The 15,638-nt window shown below is 45.3% G+C and overlaps 1 protein-coding gene across 1 annotated transcript in view; it reads right to left on the minus strand.

Moving 5' to 3' along the window:
- The window catches only part of Plxnc1 (plexin C1), a 130,679-nt gene that overhangs the window by 17,612 nt on the left and 97,429 nt on the right, over window positions 1-15,638 (minus strand). Inside the window, exons 22-23 of the mRNA XM_028783039.1 lie at window positions 4,811-4,988; window positions 2,356-2,459 (exon numbers count right to left, since the gene is read on the minus strand). Coding sequence (XP_028638872.1) covers window positions 2,356-2,459; window positions 4,811-4,988 — 282 coding nt within the window. The remainder of the gene's footprint in view (window positions 1-2,355; window positions 2,460-4,810; window positions 4,989-15,638) is intronic.

The following is a 15,638-nucleotide window of genomic DNA, read 5'->3' on the forward strand; positions in this document are numbered from 1 at the left end:
ACTGGTCCAGCTTTAGGGAGCACGGCCGGCTATCCTCCCTGGGTTCCTTCAAGCGCTTTGCATCTATTTGCCTTGCAGCTTATCTTTCCAAACGTAAGCAGAATCCGTCGTTAAGCTCTCATGTCCTGGTCTTGTCATTTATTACCACCAGGCAGCAATGCTGGGTTATGAGGCCAATAAATCATCAGGACGGGAAGTGACTACAGGCTGGATTAATTTCATTATCATCCTTACGCAGATAGGTGTCTAGTACGAGAGATGTCTCCAGGAAGAGTGATGCTTCATCTCTCCTGACAGGCTGCCTGTGTCTTGCAGACAGCTGTGTGCTTCTGTTTTCTCTGTGGGAATGACCTATCCTGCCTACCCCTATTAGGAGTAATAATTGGCCACCCCCTTCCTCAGGGTCCCACCCAATGCCATATGGTTGGGGAGAAGGTGAAGCAGAGATAGGGCAGGGGAGGCTAATTGGAGCAAGGCCAGTACTCCAGTCAAGAACACCAACAAGGGACAGCAATACCTGGATGCCTTTGGACAACCAGACCAACTTGTCAGCCAGACTCATGGAGAGGAGACAGTCTAAAGCCCTGAATGCATGGTGATGTACTAAGACCCTCTCAGACCTTCCGCCCACTTACATCCCTTGGGACTATTGCTGCCCAGGAACCCACCCTGAGAAAACTGGGAATTTTCACAACGTCCCCCTCCCCTCTGAGCCAAGAATGCTGGGTTTGGCCAGGTGATTCTGGGTCAGGAAACTTGAACTGTACAGGACTTATATGGGAGGGGGTCATAAGTCTCTGTCAAATCTCCAGAAGTAGCCACAGGGCCCCACTGGCAAGACAAAATGCAAGGATGGGATGCTTCCTGCTCCTGACTCTGCAGACACCTGCTCAGGTATGGTCTCGGGTGCAAACGAGATGAAGGTGAAGCCTGGTAACGCCCAAAGTCAACCCTGATGCTTTGGGACCATGAAGTAGCTACTCTGACTCTGGCTTCTCCTCTCAGAAAGAGAGCAACTTCCCCTCCTGAGTGCCATCCTTGTCCTCCCTACTTCCATCTACAAGGACTACAGTGCCCGCCTTCTGGGCCCCCTGTGACCATTCACAGTATCCTCTATCTAGGGACACTGTGCTCTTCTGCACAATGTTGTTCCTCACCGGAAGTTTTCCCACAGTTTCCAATGGGTCTTCCTATTTCATGTCCATCCCAATCACTTTCTGAGACACAAATTTAGGCCCTCTGATGCCCCACACTGTCTTTGAGATACAAACTTAAGAAGATGAAGACCCAAGGGGCTGGTTAAGAGACAGACCTCCGGTCTCAGCCCATCTGTAAAGTAGGTTAAACAATGGCCCCTCCCTCACAGGACTGCTGCAGGACGGGACTAACCAAAAATCAGAAAAGCTGAGTCAGCATGTCACCCAGCATGTTCTCAGGCTAGCACAGTTCCTCCTTGGGTTCTGGCCAGACTGAAAGCTATTCTGTCCAGCATGCCTGCTCTCTCTCCCCTGCTAGAAGTGCTGACAGCCATAATCCAGCACCATCCTTCAGACTCAACTCAGCTATGGCTTCCATGGGAAGCCTCCTGTGGGTCTCTGATCTACAGCACTATTGTATCATAAGGTGTCACCTTTCCTTCATCTCCCCTACAATCCCAGTTCTTAGCACGTAACACAAACTCAACAAAGATCCGGACCGACACTGCTGAACGAATCCCAAAGTCTCTATCGGGAACTTCTCCTGGTTCCTGTCATGTCACATACAGGCCTGGGGCACTCAGTTCTCTTGAGATGTCATGAGCACACTTCACTGATTTCAGTGTTCACCCAGCATGTGAGTCAAGGGGCTGAAGGGGACATCGCTGAATAGTGCAAACCAACAGGACATTTAGAACTTCCTGAGAGCAAGGCCTTGGCACAAAAGGTCACAAGGTCAGCACAGTGGACAGAGGGGAGGCTGAGAGTTCTACCCTGCTCGGCACTGATGTACTTGACATGCCGGAGGGGCATGCACATGTGATAATTCACCCATAGTTTTCCTAAGAACACACTGTGCAAGGTCAGGCAGCCTTGCCAAGGCAAAGTCTCTGATCTAAATGGCAAGATGGAGACTCAGATGGCAAGCCTTGTGAGGAGGGGGACATGTGATGGGGACATTACGAGAGACAGTAAAGCCTGGGCTCATCTGAATGAGCAGACAAGGAAAGCATGTCTCTCAGAAACAGGCAACCTGCAAACCACTCAGAAATAGCGAGTCTTAGTTTTGTTCTTAAAGGGTTTTCCTAGTCCTTGAGTTACCCAGGCCAGGAAGGACTGTGGGTAAAAGAAGGAGTGGGTGAGGCTGTCTTGGTCTTACCTCATAGTGGCCAACGGTGTTTAGCTTGGTTATTCCATCTTCAAGGATCACAGAGGAACTGTCAATGTCCAGGAGTTCTTTCTGTCGTGTTCCCACCTGTAGCTCTGAAAAAGGGGAGAGGCGTTTGGTTCCCTTCTAAAATCACAGCTTAAAAAAAAAAAGAGTGCTGCCTAGTCACTCTTACAATTATTATTAATAATGTTTGATAATATGTTGATAGTGTTATGCTTGAATGAAGTGGTAGAGCTTTGTTGGAAGGCGTGGAGATAGCCAGCCAGACAAAAAGCTTTGGGGCTGTGTCTAGGGCCTAATATTTCAGACCACTCTTCCTGAAACAGTACTCTGAGTCAAGCCTGGAAGTGAAGACCTTGAAGACAGAATCACCCATCATCTGAAGGATTAGAACCTTCAAAAACTACCTCCAGTAATACCAGTCCATGCATGTGTGTGTTCATTCATAGCGTGAGCTCTTTTCTCCATGGATCCTGAGAGTTCCTGTTTACTAACACACCAACCCAGCTAGCACACTACTGTCCTTAGAGTCAGAAGGGAGCCACAGATACCTGTTGTATTTTCTTGAATTTGTTCAGTATTTTATGAATTGTTATGTTACTATCAACATAACAATTTAGCAACATGTAAATATCTGGAGGTTACACATACACACACACACACACACACACACACTCGCAAATCTGGACTTCTAATTTTTTTTTTTTTTTTTTTTTTTTGCAAACCTAGCAATGGAGGCTGGGGAGATGACTCAGTTGATAAAGACACCTGCCTCTCAACATGAAAATCTGAGTTCTGGTCCCAGGACTCACATGGTAGAAGGCAAGAACCAACACTCACGATTGTCTTCTTTCTCTACAAGTGTAAGCACATGCATATGCGCACACTTGATAAATAAAAAATATAATTAGGTTTTTTTCTTCTTTAAATCTAGCAATAGCCAGATGAGGTAGTAGTTCATGCCTATAAGCTCAACATTCAGGAGGCTGAGGCAGGAGGATCATCACAGGTTCAAGGTTAGCCTGCATTCAATAGTGAGTTCTAGGTCAGCTAGGGCTACAACAGTGAGACCTTATCTCATCTCTCCCTGTCACCCCCAAAATCTGGTGACAATGACTCTGTAACAACCCACAAGGCAACTTCTGCACAAACCAAATGACTCTGCTGTCTTAGATGGCAAGTCTTTCCCAGTTAGGCCAGGCCCTGCTATTCCCAATTCCTAGGTGGTAACATTCTGTACATATATGCTTTCTGTCCATCTGAACAGAACACAATGCCACCAGTTTGTTCTTTCCTTGCCTCCCAGCTTTGGGGTTGGGGGTGGGACACCTGGTTGGCACAAACCCCAAAGGACCTTACAGACTCTGCTATGGACTTCCTGTGGCAAAGAGAATTCTCCTGGGCTGTTTCCCTGTGGTTATTAGGCTGGGTGTGCCCATGTTCTTTGTGGTCAGAGCCACACACTTGCAAGGTAATCTTCAAGTCAAGGAAGCTGATGGCTTGGGTCACGCATCAGTCCCCTAGATGGGGCTGCCCCTTCTGCTTCTATCTAAGCTGCTGGGTACTCCAGGCCATGCAAGGAAGCACAGCCCTGGCATAGAGCGGTGCCTAAGCAGCCTGCTTTCTTTGAAGCAGGCACTGAAGTTGCTACATGTTTGCATGGCCTCCCCCAAATTTCCCAGGCCTGCCTCCAGGCTTTTCTCAATGGTTGTAGCAGGAGGTTTGATTGGTGGGGGAGGATTTTAATTGCCTGCTTCACAGAGGCCTACAACTGTACATGAAGGGGAGATGAACCTCGTTACGCTGTCTGTCACCGCCACGATTCGACTCCTCTTTCCTGTCCCATTATCTGTTCTAAAATCCCACAGCAGTCTCTTGGGAGGGTTGCGCTGAGCTCAACTTTAAAATGTTGATGAACATTTGGGGGAAACGGAGCCCTGTTAGCTTGCTCACACATATGCTCTCCTTTGCAGTATACCAATAGAACCCACAAATGAATTCACAGCAGATGCCGCTTCGTGTCGGGGGAGGACGGAGAAGACACTTAATGCAGGATGCGATTAGCAGAGAGGAAGATGACCTTTCCAGCAGGCTGGAGTTAAAACACTGTTCGGCTGAGCCGCCCACTAATGACACACTCCGTATCACAACAAACAAATCAAATGCAGTGTGAAATGCAACATATCCAGAAGGGCACAGGCTTTGCACCTTTCTGTCCTCCTTGATGCAGGGTGATTCCATGTGGCCCTGGGTCACAGTCACATTGATTTGCAAATACAGTATTTTTTTTTAATGGTATCTCGGATGATGCTTCCTAGAAAGAATTAAGAAGCTCAAAAGAGAGCCAAACCATTCTTGGGTCCCCAGACATGGCCTCTGGGAACAATTCGGGCCATATAATTGTCACTGATCAGAAAGAAAGTAGGAGGAAAACGAAACTTACCAAGACCAATCTCATTGAGCTGGAGTCCGTATGGGGAGCCATTTTTGCTTAGGAAGGCTTGGAAAATCTTTTCTTTGGCTTGGCCTATGGTATCACAATCAAGAACGTTGACTGAAATATTCCGACAGACATCTGCACTCTCGTTTTCTGGGATTTTTTCAAAGACGACATTTAATGCCTGCAAGAATACAAACAGGTTCCCAAGTCTATTAGGTAACTACAGTCTGAAAGGCATTCATAAGAGGCACGCATGCCTCTCACAGCACATTAGCAAACAGCGGATTGCATTATACTACTTTAATCTTTTCTCCATAATCCATCCTTTTCAGGGATAATGGAAGGGAAAACAGAAAGTTAAAACACACATTACGGAGCAAGCATTGAATAAATATATTGGAGAGGAAAATATATACACACATAAAAATCTGCAAAAAATGGTGAGTTCTAATTTCATCCTAAAAAAAAGAAAAAAAGGAAAGAAAGAAAGAAAGAAAGAAAGAAAGAAAGAAAGAAAGAAAGAAAAAATTACTTGGAAAGATCCCACAGCAAATGAGCACAGACTGATGATTATCTTTTTTATTAACAGAACCACAGAGTCCCAGAAGTGATGGTCCAGGTGACAGGAAAGGTTAAGAGGTTCAGGTATTGATCACACCAAAGAGGTCGCTGCTTACTATGCGGCATTAATTATGGTGACACTCATCTCCCCCTCCACTTTCAACATCTGCAGTCAGATGTTTCTGAGTCCTCATTAAAATACCGAGATCCCCACCCTGCGCTATTATTCCTGCATTAATTACATTCCGAGCCTTTGCTTGCCTTGTGTCAGTTACTGGTCTCCCAGTGCAGCAAAACCTCAAAATTTAACTAATGGGGGAAGGAAGTCTTTGTGTATGTATAAAAACATAGAACCAGGGAATATTCTGAAAAATAACCTAAGAGCAATTTCAAGTTTACTTTGTCTAAGAACAAATACACAGATCAAAAAAAAAAAAAAAACTTCCAAGTTTTACCGGCTGCAGATGCTTGGGAGGGTTAATTCAGAGTGAGCAAAGAAGACTTGGTAAGTAACATAACATGGTTCAGATCCCTGGGCACAGTTATCAGTGAGTTGGAGGACTTGGATACAGTGTGAAATGCATCATTTGTCAATGTTTAGGGGCCTGGCTTTATGAGGGAGTTTGAAAGGCTCAAATCGTGGGTCCAGAAAGGAAACCAGTTCTAACTGTGCAGAAGTTCATTGTGGTGTACAGCTTTTAGGTCTGGCTAATTTGGGTATGTGGTGTTTTCATTTGCAAGTTTTTTATAATAAAGTTTATAAGAGAAATTTTGAAAGGAAGCGAAAACAGATAATCTGGAGAGTGGGGGATCCTTATCCTGAAGTGCATATGAGCATGGCATGGGGGTGGGGAGGGCCAGGTCAGTGGTAGAGAGAGCTTGCCTTGCATTCATGAGACTCTGAATTAGATTCTAACAGCATCTGCCTTCTAATACAGAGGTCAAGGAAACAGTGACCAGGGGTGCTGCAGAGCTAAAGGATAATGGTGGTAATGACTTATCCAGTTGATATCAATGCCACTGTAGCGTTAGGTCAGTGTACTTTCATCTGGATGCAGAGACTCAGTCTACACTGTCCAGGGGGACTGACTGCACGCATAGTGTTTCAGAAGGAAGATCCTACCCACGAAAGGAACCTCGTGGGCTCCTGGCTTTAATTCTAGCCCACCACTAGCCAACTGATTCACTTCTCTGGGTCTCTATTTCTCACTTGCAACAGGTGAATGATGGCAACTGACTTCTGATAGTACCTGATGCTGAATTGGCATCACCCTTACAATCATGACTGGTTGACCCGTGCTCAGGGCATATGGCTCACAGACCCCCACAATGTCATGAGATATCTAAAACTCTGGGCAGGTTCTCAGAGCCATGCATTCTTTAGTCCCCGCAGTAAGTTTCTTAGATCCTGCATGTCTCATTATGGGGGCACAGCAGTGTTAAGGACACCTTTGCCTTCGTCAGTTATCCAAATGTCCCCTCACTAAGCACTTTCACCTTGAGATCTAGGATTTCAACACAGGCAGCATTAAAGGGAAGACCTTGCTCTGGATTACCACATAGAGTTCTAGGCCTCATGGTCACATGGTGCTCTGTCCTGAGTACTTCTTGGCTAGCCAGGATTTTACATACATATGGTCGTTTTGGCCTATTGTCACAGAAGCTTCAGGAGGCACCAATTTCAGTGAAACTCAATAGGGCTTCCCCAAGGCAGAGAATGAGGCACCATCAGTGAGAAAGTGGCACTCATCATACATTGAACTTGACAAGGAACAGATTAACTACTCTGTCTTTAGGAACTTGGGTATTTACAGGCTACCCAGCCTATGGCCTTTTACTATACATAACACCCAAGACAATATTTACCCCCTTACGATAGTCACTTTAGTGCAGACCTAGCCAAATGATTTAAACCAGGAAATGAGTAGAATCTGCACTTTGGAGGTTGACCAGTAGTCTCAATGTGCTCCATATAAGTTCTTGTTTTAAAATGAAGTCACACTTGTCCATTCTCTAAGAAACTGTGTTCTGGGCAATCTAGCCACAAGCAAGGGGTTCCAAATGCCTCTTCACTCAGGAATGAAAAACAAAAAACACCAGGCAAAGGAGAAAACAGGGGTACCAGGTGAGTGGGACAACTGTAGACTAGACCATCTAGAAGAGTCCAACATGGCAAACTCATACTCAAGCCCTCTTTCTCACTTCCCTTCTTTTACAGACATTAGGTCCTCTTGGTACAGAACTGCCAAATGTATTTCAAGACATGACATTTTTTAATGGGGGAACAGTGTTCAACTCAAACTCAACATGAGGAACATGCTAAGCACATTATACTACCAGCCCTATGGCATACTTCTTTGACTCTTTTAACCACCAGGCAAAGGTGGTTATATTGCTGTTCTAATCCCCACTTTAAAATGAGGAAACTGAGGCACAGAGGGGTGAATTGCTCCAGGGACAGAGTTTCTAAGTCTGGACATAATGTATACTTTGCATACCCACTGAGCTGGTGTCAGGGCTCACTGAGCTAAGGTGTCCTTCCTAAGCTCTGACCCATCCTCACAGGGCTCTGATGAGCTCTCAGAACCTCTCCTAACATCCAGGAACTGTTTCTTACATCAGCTATAATCTGGGTCTTTAACTGGAGCCTTAGCATGCCCTGGGATAGTTAGGAAGCACATTTGGGAGTAAATTCTATTCCTGTGGCCAGGTTGCTGTTTCTTTACTCCTGATTCTTTATGTTGAGAAAGATGCTGTCAAAGGCTTCCAAAATAAATATGAATGGAAAACACCTTTTAATCAGAGCCTCAGCCATCCTGGATCATGAAATAGTTTTATTGGCATTTACAAAATAACATTCTGTTGCTACCTAAAGGGCACCTTTGTCTTTAACAATAGCACCTCTTTATAGGCAATAAATGTACTTAAAAACATAACCAAAAGGAAAAAATACCTTAACTGCATGTAAACTAATGTAAATCTGCCACTGCCTCCACAGCTAGATGGGTGGAAAAGAGGTAAAAAGGCATTTTACAGAGTCCACAGGGAATTCTGAGAGTAAATCCAGACACAAATTGATTTCTGTTCATTTTTCATGCTGGCAATTCTTAGTGCTCAGACAGTAGTTTCCTCGAATGTGTGTGGAGGGCCCCCACAGGACTGGCCCGAGTCTTAAAACTCCCATCCAGAGCAGAGACATCTATCTGAGCCTCTCTTCTATGCTAGGGAGAAGTGATTGTCCTCATTGCCTCAGATGTGGGCATGAAAGGGTTGATCTTTGGCCAATGCTCCATGGCGTCATCTCTGTTATCTCTGGAGTGGATGGATCACCTGTGCAGCCCCTTCCCTGCAGAGGCCCGCAGACCCAAGCTCCTCTGTGTGCTCCTTGGTGTTGGGGATTGCTTAAAACATGTTCTCAGGTTACCCACAACAAGTATGGGAGACACACCTGTCACCTCAGGACACACACACTCAGAGAATCCCTTGCATGCAGGCATGCCAGGAGACTGGAAGGCTAATTGGACCATTCAGTCTGGGCCAGTTCTATCGGATCCATAGCTTTTTTTCTGACCACCACAAAAGGCCTGTCCTTTGAAGCACATTCTTTTTCTCTGTTGGTCCCTGATTTCCTTGGCACAAAATACCAGCGAAGTTGAGGTAGCAATTGTGGTTGGTGTTGACCCAAGCAACAGCCATGCAATCTTTTTTGGCTGATGAGCAGCAAAGAACCCAATCAGGGTAGAGGAATGGCCTTGGTGGCAGCTCCCTGTCCTCCTCCACCAGGGAGCAGTTATGTGACTAAGCTCTGGACAAGGATACAGAAAGGAAAGACTCTTTATCCCAACAACAATAACAACAACAAAAGGTCAGGGGGCGGGGGGAAGCTATGACAGCCATCTTATAAGTTCAAGGCCATGGCGCCCGAGATGGTGATCCTGGCTTCTGTTGAAGATGGCTGAGCATATAGCTGTTCCTTAGGTGTGGGCAACACTGGCCTCCAGTCAGTGTTTCTGGTCTCATTGGTCCCATTTTCTTTAACTTGGAGCTGAATGTACCCGAACCAGTGCCCTTCACTTTGCCAATTTTTAATGGTAGCTAGAGTCATTCACAGACATGTTTATTGTGTATCCATTAGTGTAGGGCATTGTAGATGATACCATTCATCTCAGTGCAAATCCAGATGGGAAGCACTGGTAAGCTAGGCTAACTGTGAGACAAACATAAGTTCTAAGACCGGGTATGATGAGTGTGATCGATGGTTAATCTTGACTGTCAGCCTGACCGCATCCAGGATGAACTAAGAGAGACATGTCTTGGCATACCTAGGAAGGATTTGGTTTTTTTTTTATCTGAAGAGGAAGGCTCACCCTGCATGTGGGCAGCACTTTCAGGTGACAGCCCAGATAAAGGAGGTCCTAGGAAACACCTCTGCTTTTGCTTCACTGCCTTCATGTCTTATTGGTAAGCTCATCTTCTCTGCTGCCGCCATCACTACCCACTTTGCTGATAGAACTCAACTTGGTTTCTTCTGACTTCTGATGCACAGTAAAGACCAATCGCTTTCCAGGACTCCCCCAGGCATTTAGCAGCAGGCAGGGACTGCTGGGACATCCAGCCTCATGGACTGAGCAGCTTACTGGAGAGATAAGCAATGTGAAGACAGCTGCTGTTGGATTACCCAGACTATATCACATAAGCTATTTAACTAACCTTCTCTTGATATACATTTATTCCATCAGTTCTGTTCATCTAGGCAGTGGTTCCCAACCTACCTAATGTGGTGACCCTTTAATACAGTTCCTCATGTCACAGTAACTCCCCAACCATGATGATATTCAGTTGCTACTTCATAACTGTAATTTTGCTACCGTTATGAATCATGATGTAAATATCTGATATTCAGAATATTTGATATGCTACCCCAAAGAAGTCATAACCCTCAGGTTGAGATCTCTGTTCCAGAGAGCCCTGACTAATAAATAATACAGCCAAGTGGACACAAATGGGGTGATTGGAAGGTTCTTGAGGGAGGCATTCACAGGAAAAGAACTTGGGGGAGGCTTCATGGGGGAGGTTACATTTGAATAGGTCTGGAAAGGAGGTGAGGAAGGTCTCTGGACATGAAGAACCTCAGCTGCCAGACTTAGCCGACTGGTAGGCAGCAGGTTTCGATCTTAAGTCAAGAGATCAGACCAAGAAGTGGGGAAAAAGAATTCAATCTCCTTAGAATGAGAGAGAGAGCACAGAAACCTTCCTGGCCCACCTCTGCCTTCGCCCCAAACCACCACTTGCTTCAGAGGGAGAAGCCCTGAGCTATTTTTAGGGAGGGAGTGGTAAGGACTGAGTTTCTAATAATAATAACAATAGCCGGCACTTATCGAACGCTTACCACATCCCAGCAGCAACAAATTTGCTAATTTCATCGAATCCTCGCAGCTCTGTGAGGTGAGGGACTATTATTAGCCTCGGTTAACAGATGGAGACAGGGAGATACACCAAGGTCTGGAAGCTTGTCCCAGATTACAGCTCTGGTAGGGTCACACTTGACTATGTCCAGACTCCCACTAAAACACCAGGAGGCTAGGCATGGTGTTCTCCTTGCTGAGGGTAGTCACTCTACCCTGCTGAGGTACTCCATCAGTAGACTATGACGGGTGGGCACGCTAGAGGAGGCTTGACCTTTTGCCTCTGGCTCGGCATCAAACCATGCACTATGCATCCTCCGAAATCACGTATGGATCAGCACCACTGTGTATAGCTTGCAGAGTCTCTGGGCACTGTCCTGTCTCCGCTGTTGGGTGTGGCCACGTGACCACATTCTAGCCAATGACTTTAAATGGATGTGTTATGTGGCAACCCCTGGGAAACGTCCTTGCAAGACAGCTGGTGACCATCTGTCCTTTCTTGTGTAGCCCTGCTGGGGTCCTGCTGTGGCAATTGGAAAGAGGCTGAGGAAGCAGACACCTCATTCCAAGAAGTTACCTGCAGGCATCCCAGAGCAGGGCTGCCCATTCTGGCCCTTCACACTGGAGAGAAATCAGTCTTTCCGCTGCTTGGTCTCAGGCATCTGGACCTCTGTTCTACACAGCTGTATGGCTTCCTAATAGCTGTATACAGAAGAAAGCCATCAGGCAGGAAGGCCATCTGGAGACTCACAGTGCACATGAGAGGACTGGATCAAAATGGCTGGTCTTTTCCCAGCATGCTTCATGTCAGTCTCTTTTAGGTAGTTGTTCAGGTTTACCACTGCCAACTCCTCCCCTGCCTGTCAGGGTATTATCTATCATTCGGTTGTCTGTGCCCAGACACAGGAGACACATGTAACCTGTACAGAGCTAACACAACACATGGATACTTCAGACATGTTTATCATGATGACAGAGCTGGCTAACCTGGCTCCCCTGCCTCACACATCAGCAAATAAACAACTGGAAGGACCACAGAAGAGACATCCCTTTAGTGTACCTTAAAGGTGGCAAGAAAAAAAAACTGTCACAAAGAATGGCCACTTCCTCTATACCAGGAAAAGCGGCTAGGTGTGTAACATACATAATTTTCTGACTTTAACACAAGTCAGGAAGGTTACCTACAAAAACCTACAAGGTTAGGCTTTTATCACCAACTATTCATAGATGAACAAATAGGCTGACAGGTGGTGACTTGCCCAAAGTCACACAGTAATGGACCATGACCAGTTTCAGACCTAGGACTATCAGAGCCTAAACCACGAGTCTTTGATCCTAGCCCAACAGCACATGGGCAACCAACTACATTCTTACTTAGCTAATGGTTCTCCCAAGCTTGAGGTATTGAGGAAACAGAAAAACTGAGGCTTCTTGGGGAAAGGAATAAACTGGATATGGAGTCAGCCCTGTCCCAGGGGAGGTCTATGTCACCTGGTTAGTTCCTCTGACATATCCGTGGCTAACATGGGCTGGATGTATCTGCATCCTTACTGAGATACCTTATAATTCCTATAAAGTAATTGTAAAGGAATCTTTTACAAACCAGCAACTTTGTCGTAAATGGTCTTTGAGCAATAATTGTTCTCACTCAATAAAAGCTATAAAATATAATTCTACTTCCATTTCAAAGCTAAATGAAAGTCAAGAGGAAAATCTCTTTCATGTACCAAACTCAGAAAGGCTGCAGCTTGTTCTATATAGCCAGCGGTCCAAGTGGTTTCAACAGTTGTCTCCTCAGCCCTGAGGAAGCCTTCCCTGCCTTCAACCGTCTCCCTAACCCTGTGCTCATCCGCCTTCCACCATGTCCGGTCCCTTCTCCTTGTCTAATCAAGGACAGCCAGCTCCCAGCTAGGGATACTGCTCCCTAACAGAATTGCAGTGGGCAGAGACATGCAGAAGAAAGCCTTTTGTCCTCTGAACAAGACAAGGTGATGAAGATAATGTCCCCACTGTGTTTCTGTGACCAGTTTCTCTATACTTAGAACACTTGCAGATCCTAGAACGGAGAAAACAGAGCAAGAAAAGATTTGTGGACACTTTGCCAAGTACTTTCAGGTTAGTGGGAAGATTCTAGATACACCCCCCCCCCACTTTTAAGTGTCAGTTTAAGAGCTGGTGAATTATCTATAGATGGTCAGATAGAAACTATTTAAGGCTTTGAGGTTCATATGGTCTTTGGTGCAACTAGTTAACACTTTCTGCCATTGTTAGCCAAGGGCCAATCAGGCATAATACAGAAACAAATACACAGAGCTATGTTCCAATAAAACTTTATTCATAGAAACAGTCAAGGGGCATCATTTGGCCCCAGGCTGTTGACTGATGGTTTCTGCTATACGTAACACCATCTTCAAATGGAAAATGACGACACCAAAAAGACAAACTTAGAAAATTAATTTTGTTTCTACCATGCTTTGCAATACTGGGGCTCTCCTATTTAGATAGTAAACAGGCTTGCCTCTGCTTAACTTCCAAGATCAGACGAAATGGAATGTGCTCAGAGTGTTATGACCATAGTCAAAGCAACTGTTTTGTAAAAGGTATACATAATGAAAGAATAATTAATTTGAACCACAGAGATGAAAATTAAATACTTTTGTACTGAGATAGCTAAATTATTTCTCTAATTCCAAGATGATAGGCGTGAAGAGAAAGACCACGAAGAGGAACGACACTGAAAGCACTCATTTAAAGTTAATTTTTCATTTTCCACAGCTTGCCATCGACCAGGGAATAACTTACCTAACACGATTATGAAAAATGGTTTCACTCTTTGATCAGGAAGCTAACTATGAAGCTAGTAATAGTTTCAGTATTATCTCAAGTCATAATGGAAATGATTTGCACTATGGTAGAAAGAAAAAAAAAGAGCTTAAGAATTGTTAATTAACTTCACTGTTTCTCCACAAATGCTAGGAGTATTAAAAACAAGATTGCTGAAGTGCAAACATCAGGACTTAATGAACAATGGGATGTAATTGAAGTAACAGAGAATGGCTTAATCGGGACAGTGGGTTGTTTAATTACGGGGATAACGGATCTTCTGCAAGGACAAGCTAAATGGAACTGAAGGGGTTTGAGAGAGGTAAGGAGAACACACAGAAACTCCTGCTAGGGATAGCCAGTGTTGTGTTAGATACAGAATGTTGCATTAAACATGCCTGTCCCCAAACGGTAACCACTGGGGAGCAGACCGACTTGGTAGCGGCTGGCATCAACCTTCCACAAATCACAACAGAAGCATTAGCATTTCTGCAGGCGTGTCCCTGGGCTTTGTCAAGAATTTCTAATAATCTTAAAGACTTTCGAACAGATATGAGAACGAGTGTAATAATGTGCTTGTCGGAACTCTGTTTCCCAGGGTGCCAAGATGCTATCTCTCCGATACAGCAGATTGGCAAGCTCATTTCCTGGGTTTAAGAGTTCAAAAAACCATTTCTCGCTTAACTTTGATTACAAGTCAAACTTCTCCTGCTAATTCAGCACGCCTGTTACGAGTTATTGGTTTTTCTCATCTCCTCTTGAAACTGAGGCAAATGTCCCTTCTCCCATGTGGTATCCTTTCCTGGAACTGAAATCCTCCACATTGCAGGCTCTCTGCTTTGCAACCATGCTCCCGACATATAGGAGGGTGGGTGAGGGCCAGGCACTCCCGTAAACACTAGTTAGCAAGCTCTCAATTTTGCTGTGTGTGTGCGTGTGGGGTGGGGGACAACAACGACAGAGGATCAATAGGCTTTGCTCCCACTTCTGGCTGTCAACTTTGAACTCTTGAGTGGTGTACGCATGGGTGACACACATGTGTGAGGGTGCGTGTGGAGGTCAGAGGTTAGCAGTCTTCTCTTCTGTTTTTCTTTCAGTCAGGATCTCATGGAATAATCTAGACTGGCCTGGAACTTGTAGCTGTGGACGACTCTGAACTGAAATTACATTTATTTTTTAATTTATGTGTGCATGTGGAGGGCAGAGACGGACTTGCAGGGACAGGCCCTGCCCTTCTACCATGTGGGTCCCAAGGACTGAACTCAGGTTACCAGGCTCAGCAGCACCTTTAGCAGCTGAGCCATCTTGTCAGCCTGAAGTCTTTCTGGATCAACTCTTCATCTTAGTTTTGGAGACAGTATCCTTTACTGAACCTGGACCTATAGGAAAGTTTTCATCCCTAGCCCTGGGGTTACAAGTATGCCACAACAACTAATGTTAACATGGGTATTGGAGACTTGAACTCACGTCATCAGGCTTGTACAGTAAGCCCTTTACCTTTAAGACATCTCCCCACACATTAAAGGAAGTCGAGGGTGTCCTATGGAGATAAGTCTTCCCCTTAAGCATTGGAGAGTGGACTCAGATTGGAGCCATTTGACTTGGCGGATGCCAGCCTGAGGCACCAGGGACTAGAGCCAGGGTGGTTATGAAGGGCTTAGTGAAGGCAAGTCAGAGGTGTTATGTTCTCAAGCTCTGTGTGCTGAAGGGCACCTGACTTCCCAGAACGGTTTGGTAGTATAATGGTTTTAAATACAAGAAACTGGCAGCGTGTCTCTATGTTCCAGAAAACACCCCCTACACCTCAGAGAGAAAACATTCTAACCTAGGAGGTGCGAAACCTAACTCAGAGTTTGTTGTGTGAGGTGCTGCTTCTGAGAAGGCATCCAAACAGGCTTTTTCTCCAAGGAGGCCCTGCCATGGCACCAGCTTCTTCTATTTCAAGTTGTTCCTGTGACTCTTCTAGAGCTTTCTAATGTTCCTTGATAGAACACACACACACACACACACACACACACACACACACACACACACACACACAC

Source organism: Grammomys surdaster, unplaced genomic scaffold (genome assembly GCF_004785775.1).
Source record: "Grammomys surdaster isolate TR1022 unplaced genomic scaffold, NIH_TR_1.0 958, whole genome shotgun sequence".
Taxonomy (NCBI): Eukaryota; Metazoa; Chordata; class Mammalia; order Rodentia; family Muridae; genus Grammomys; species Grammomys surdaster.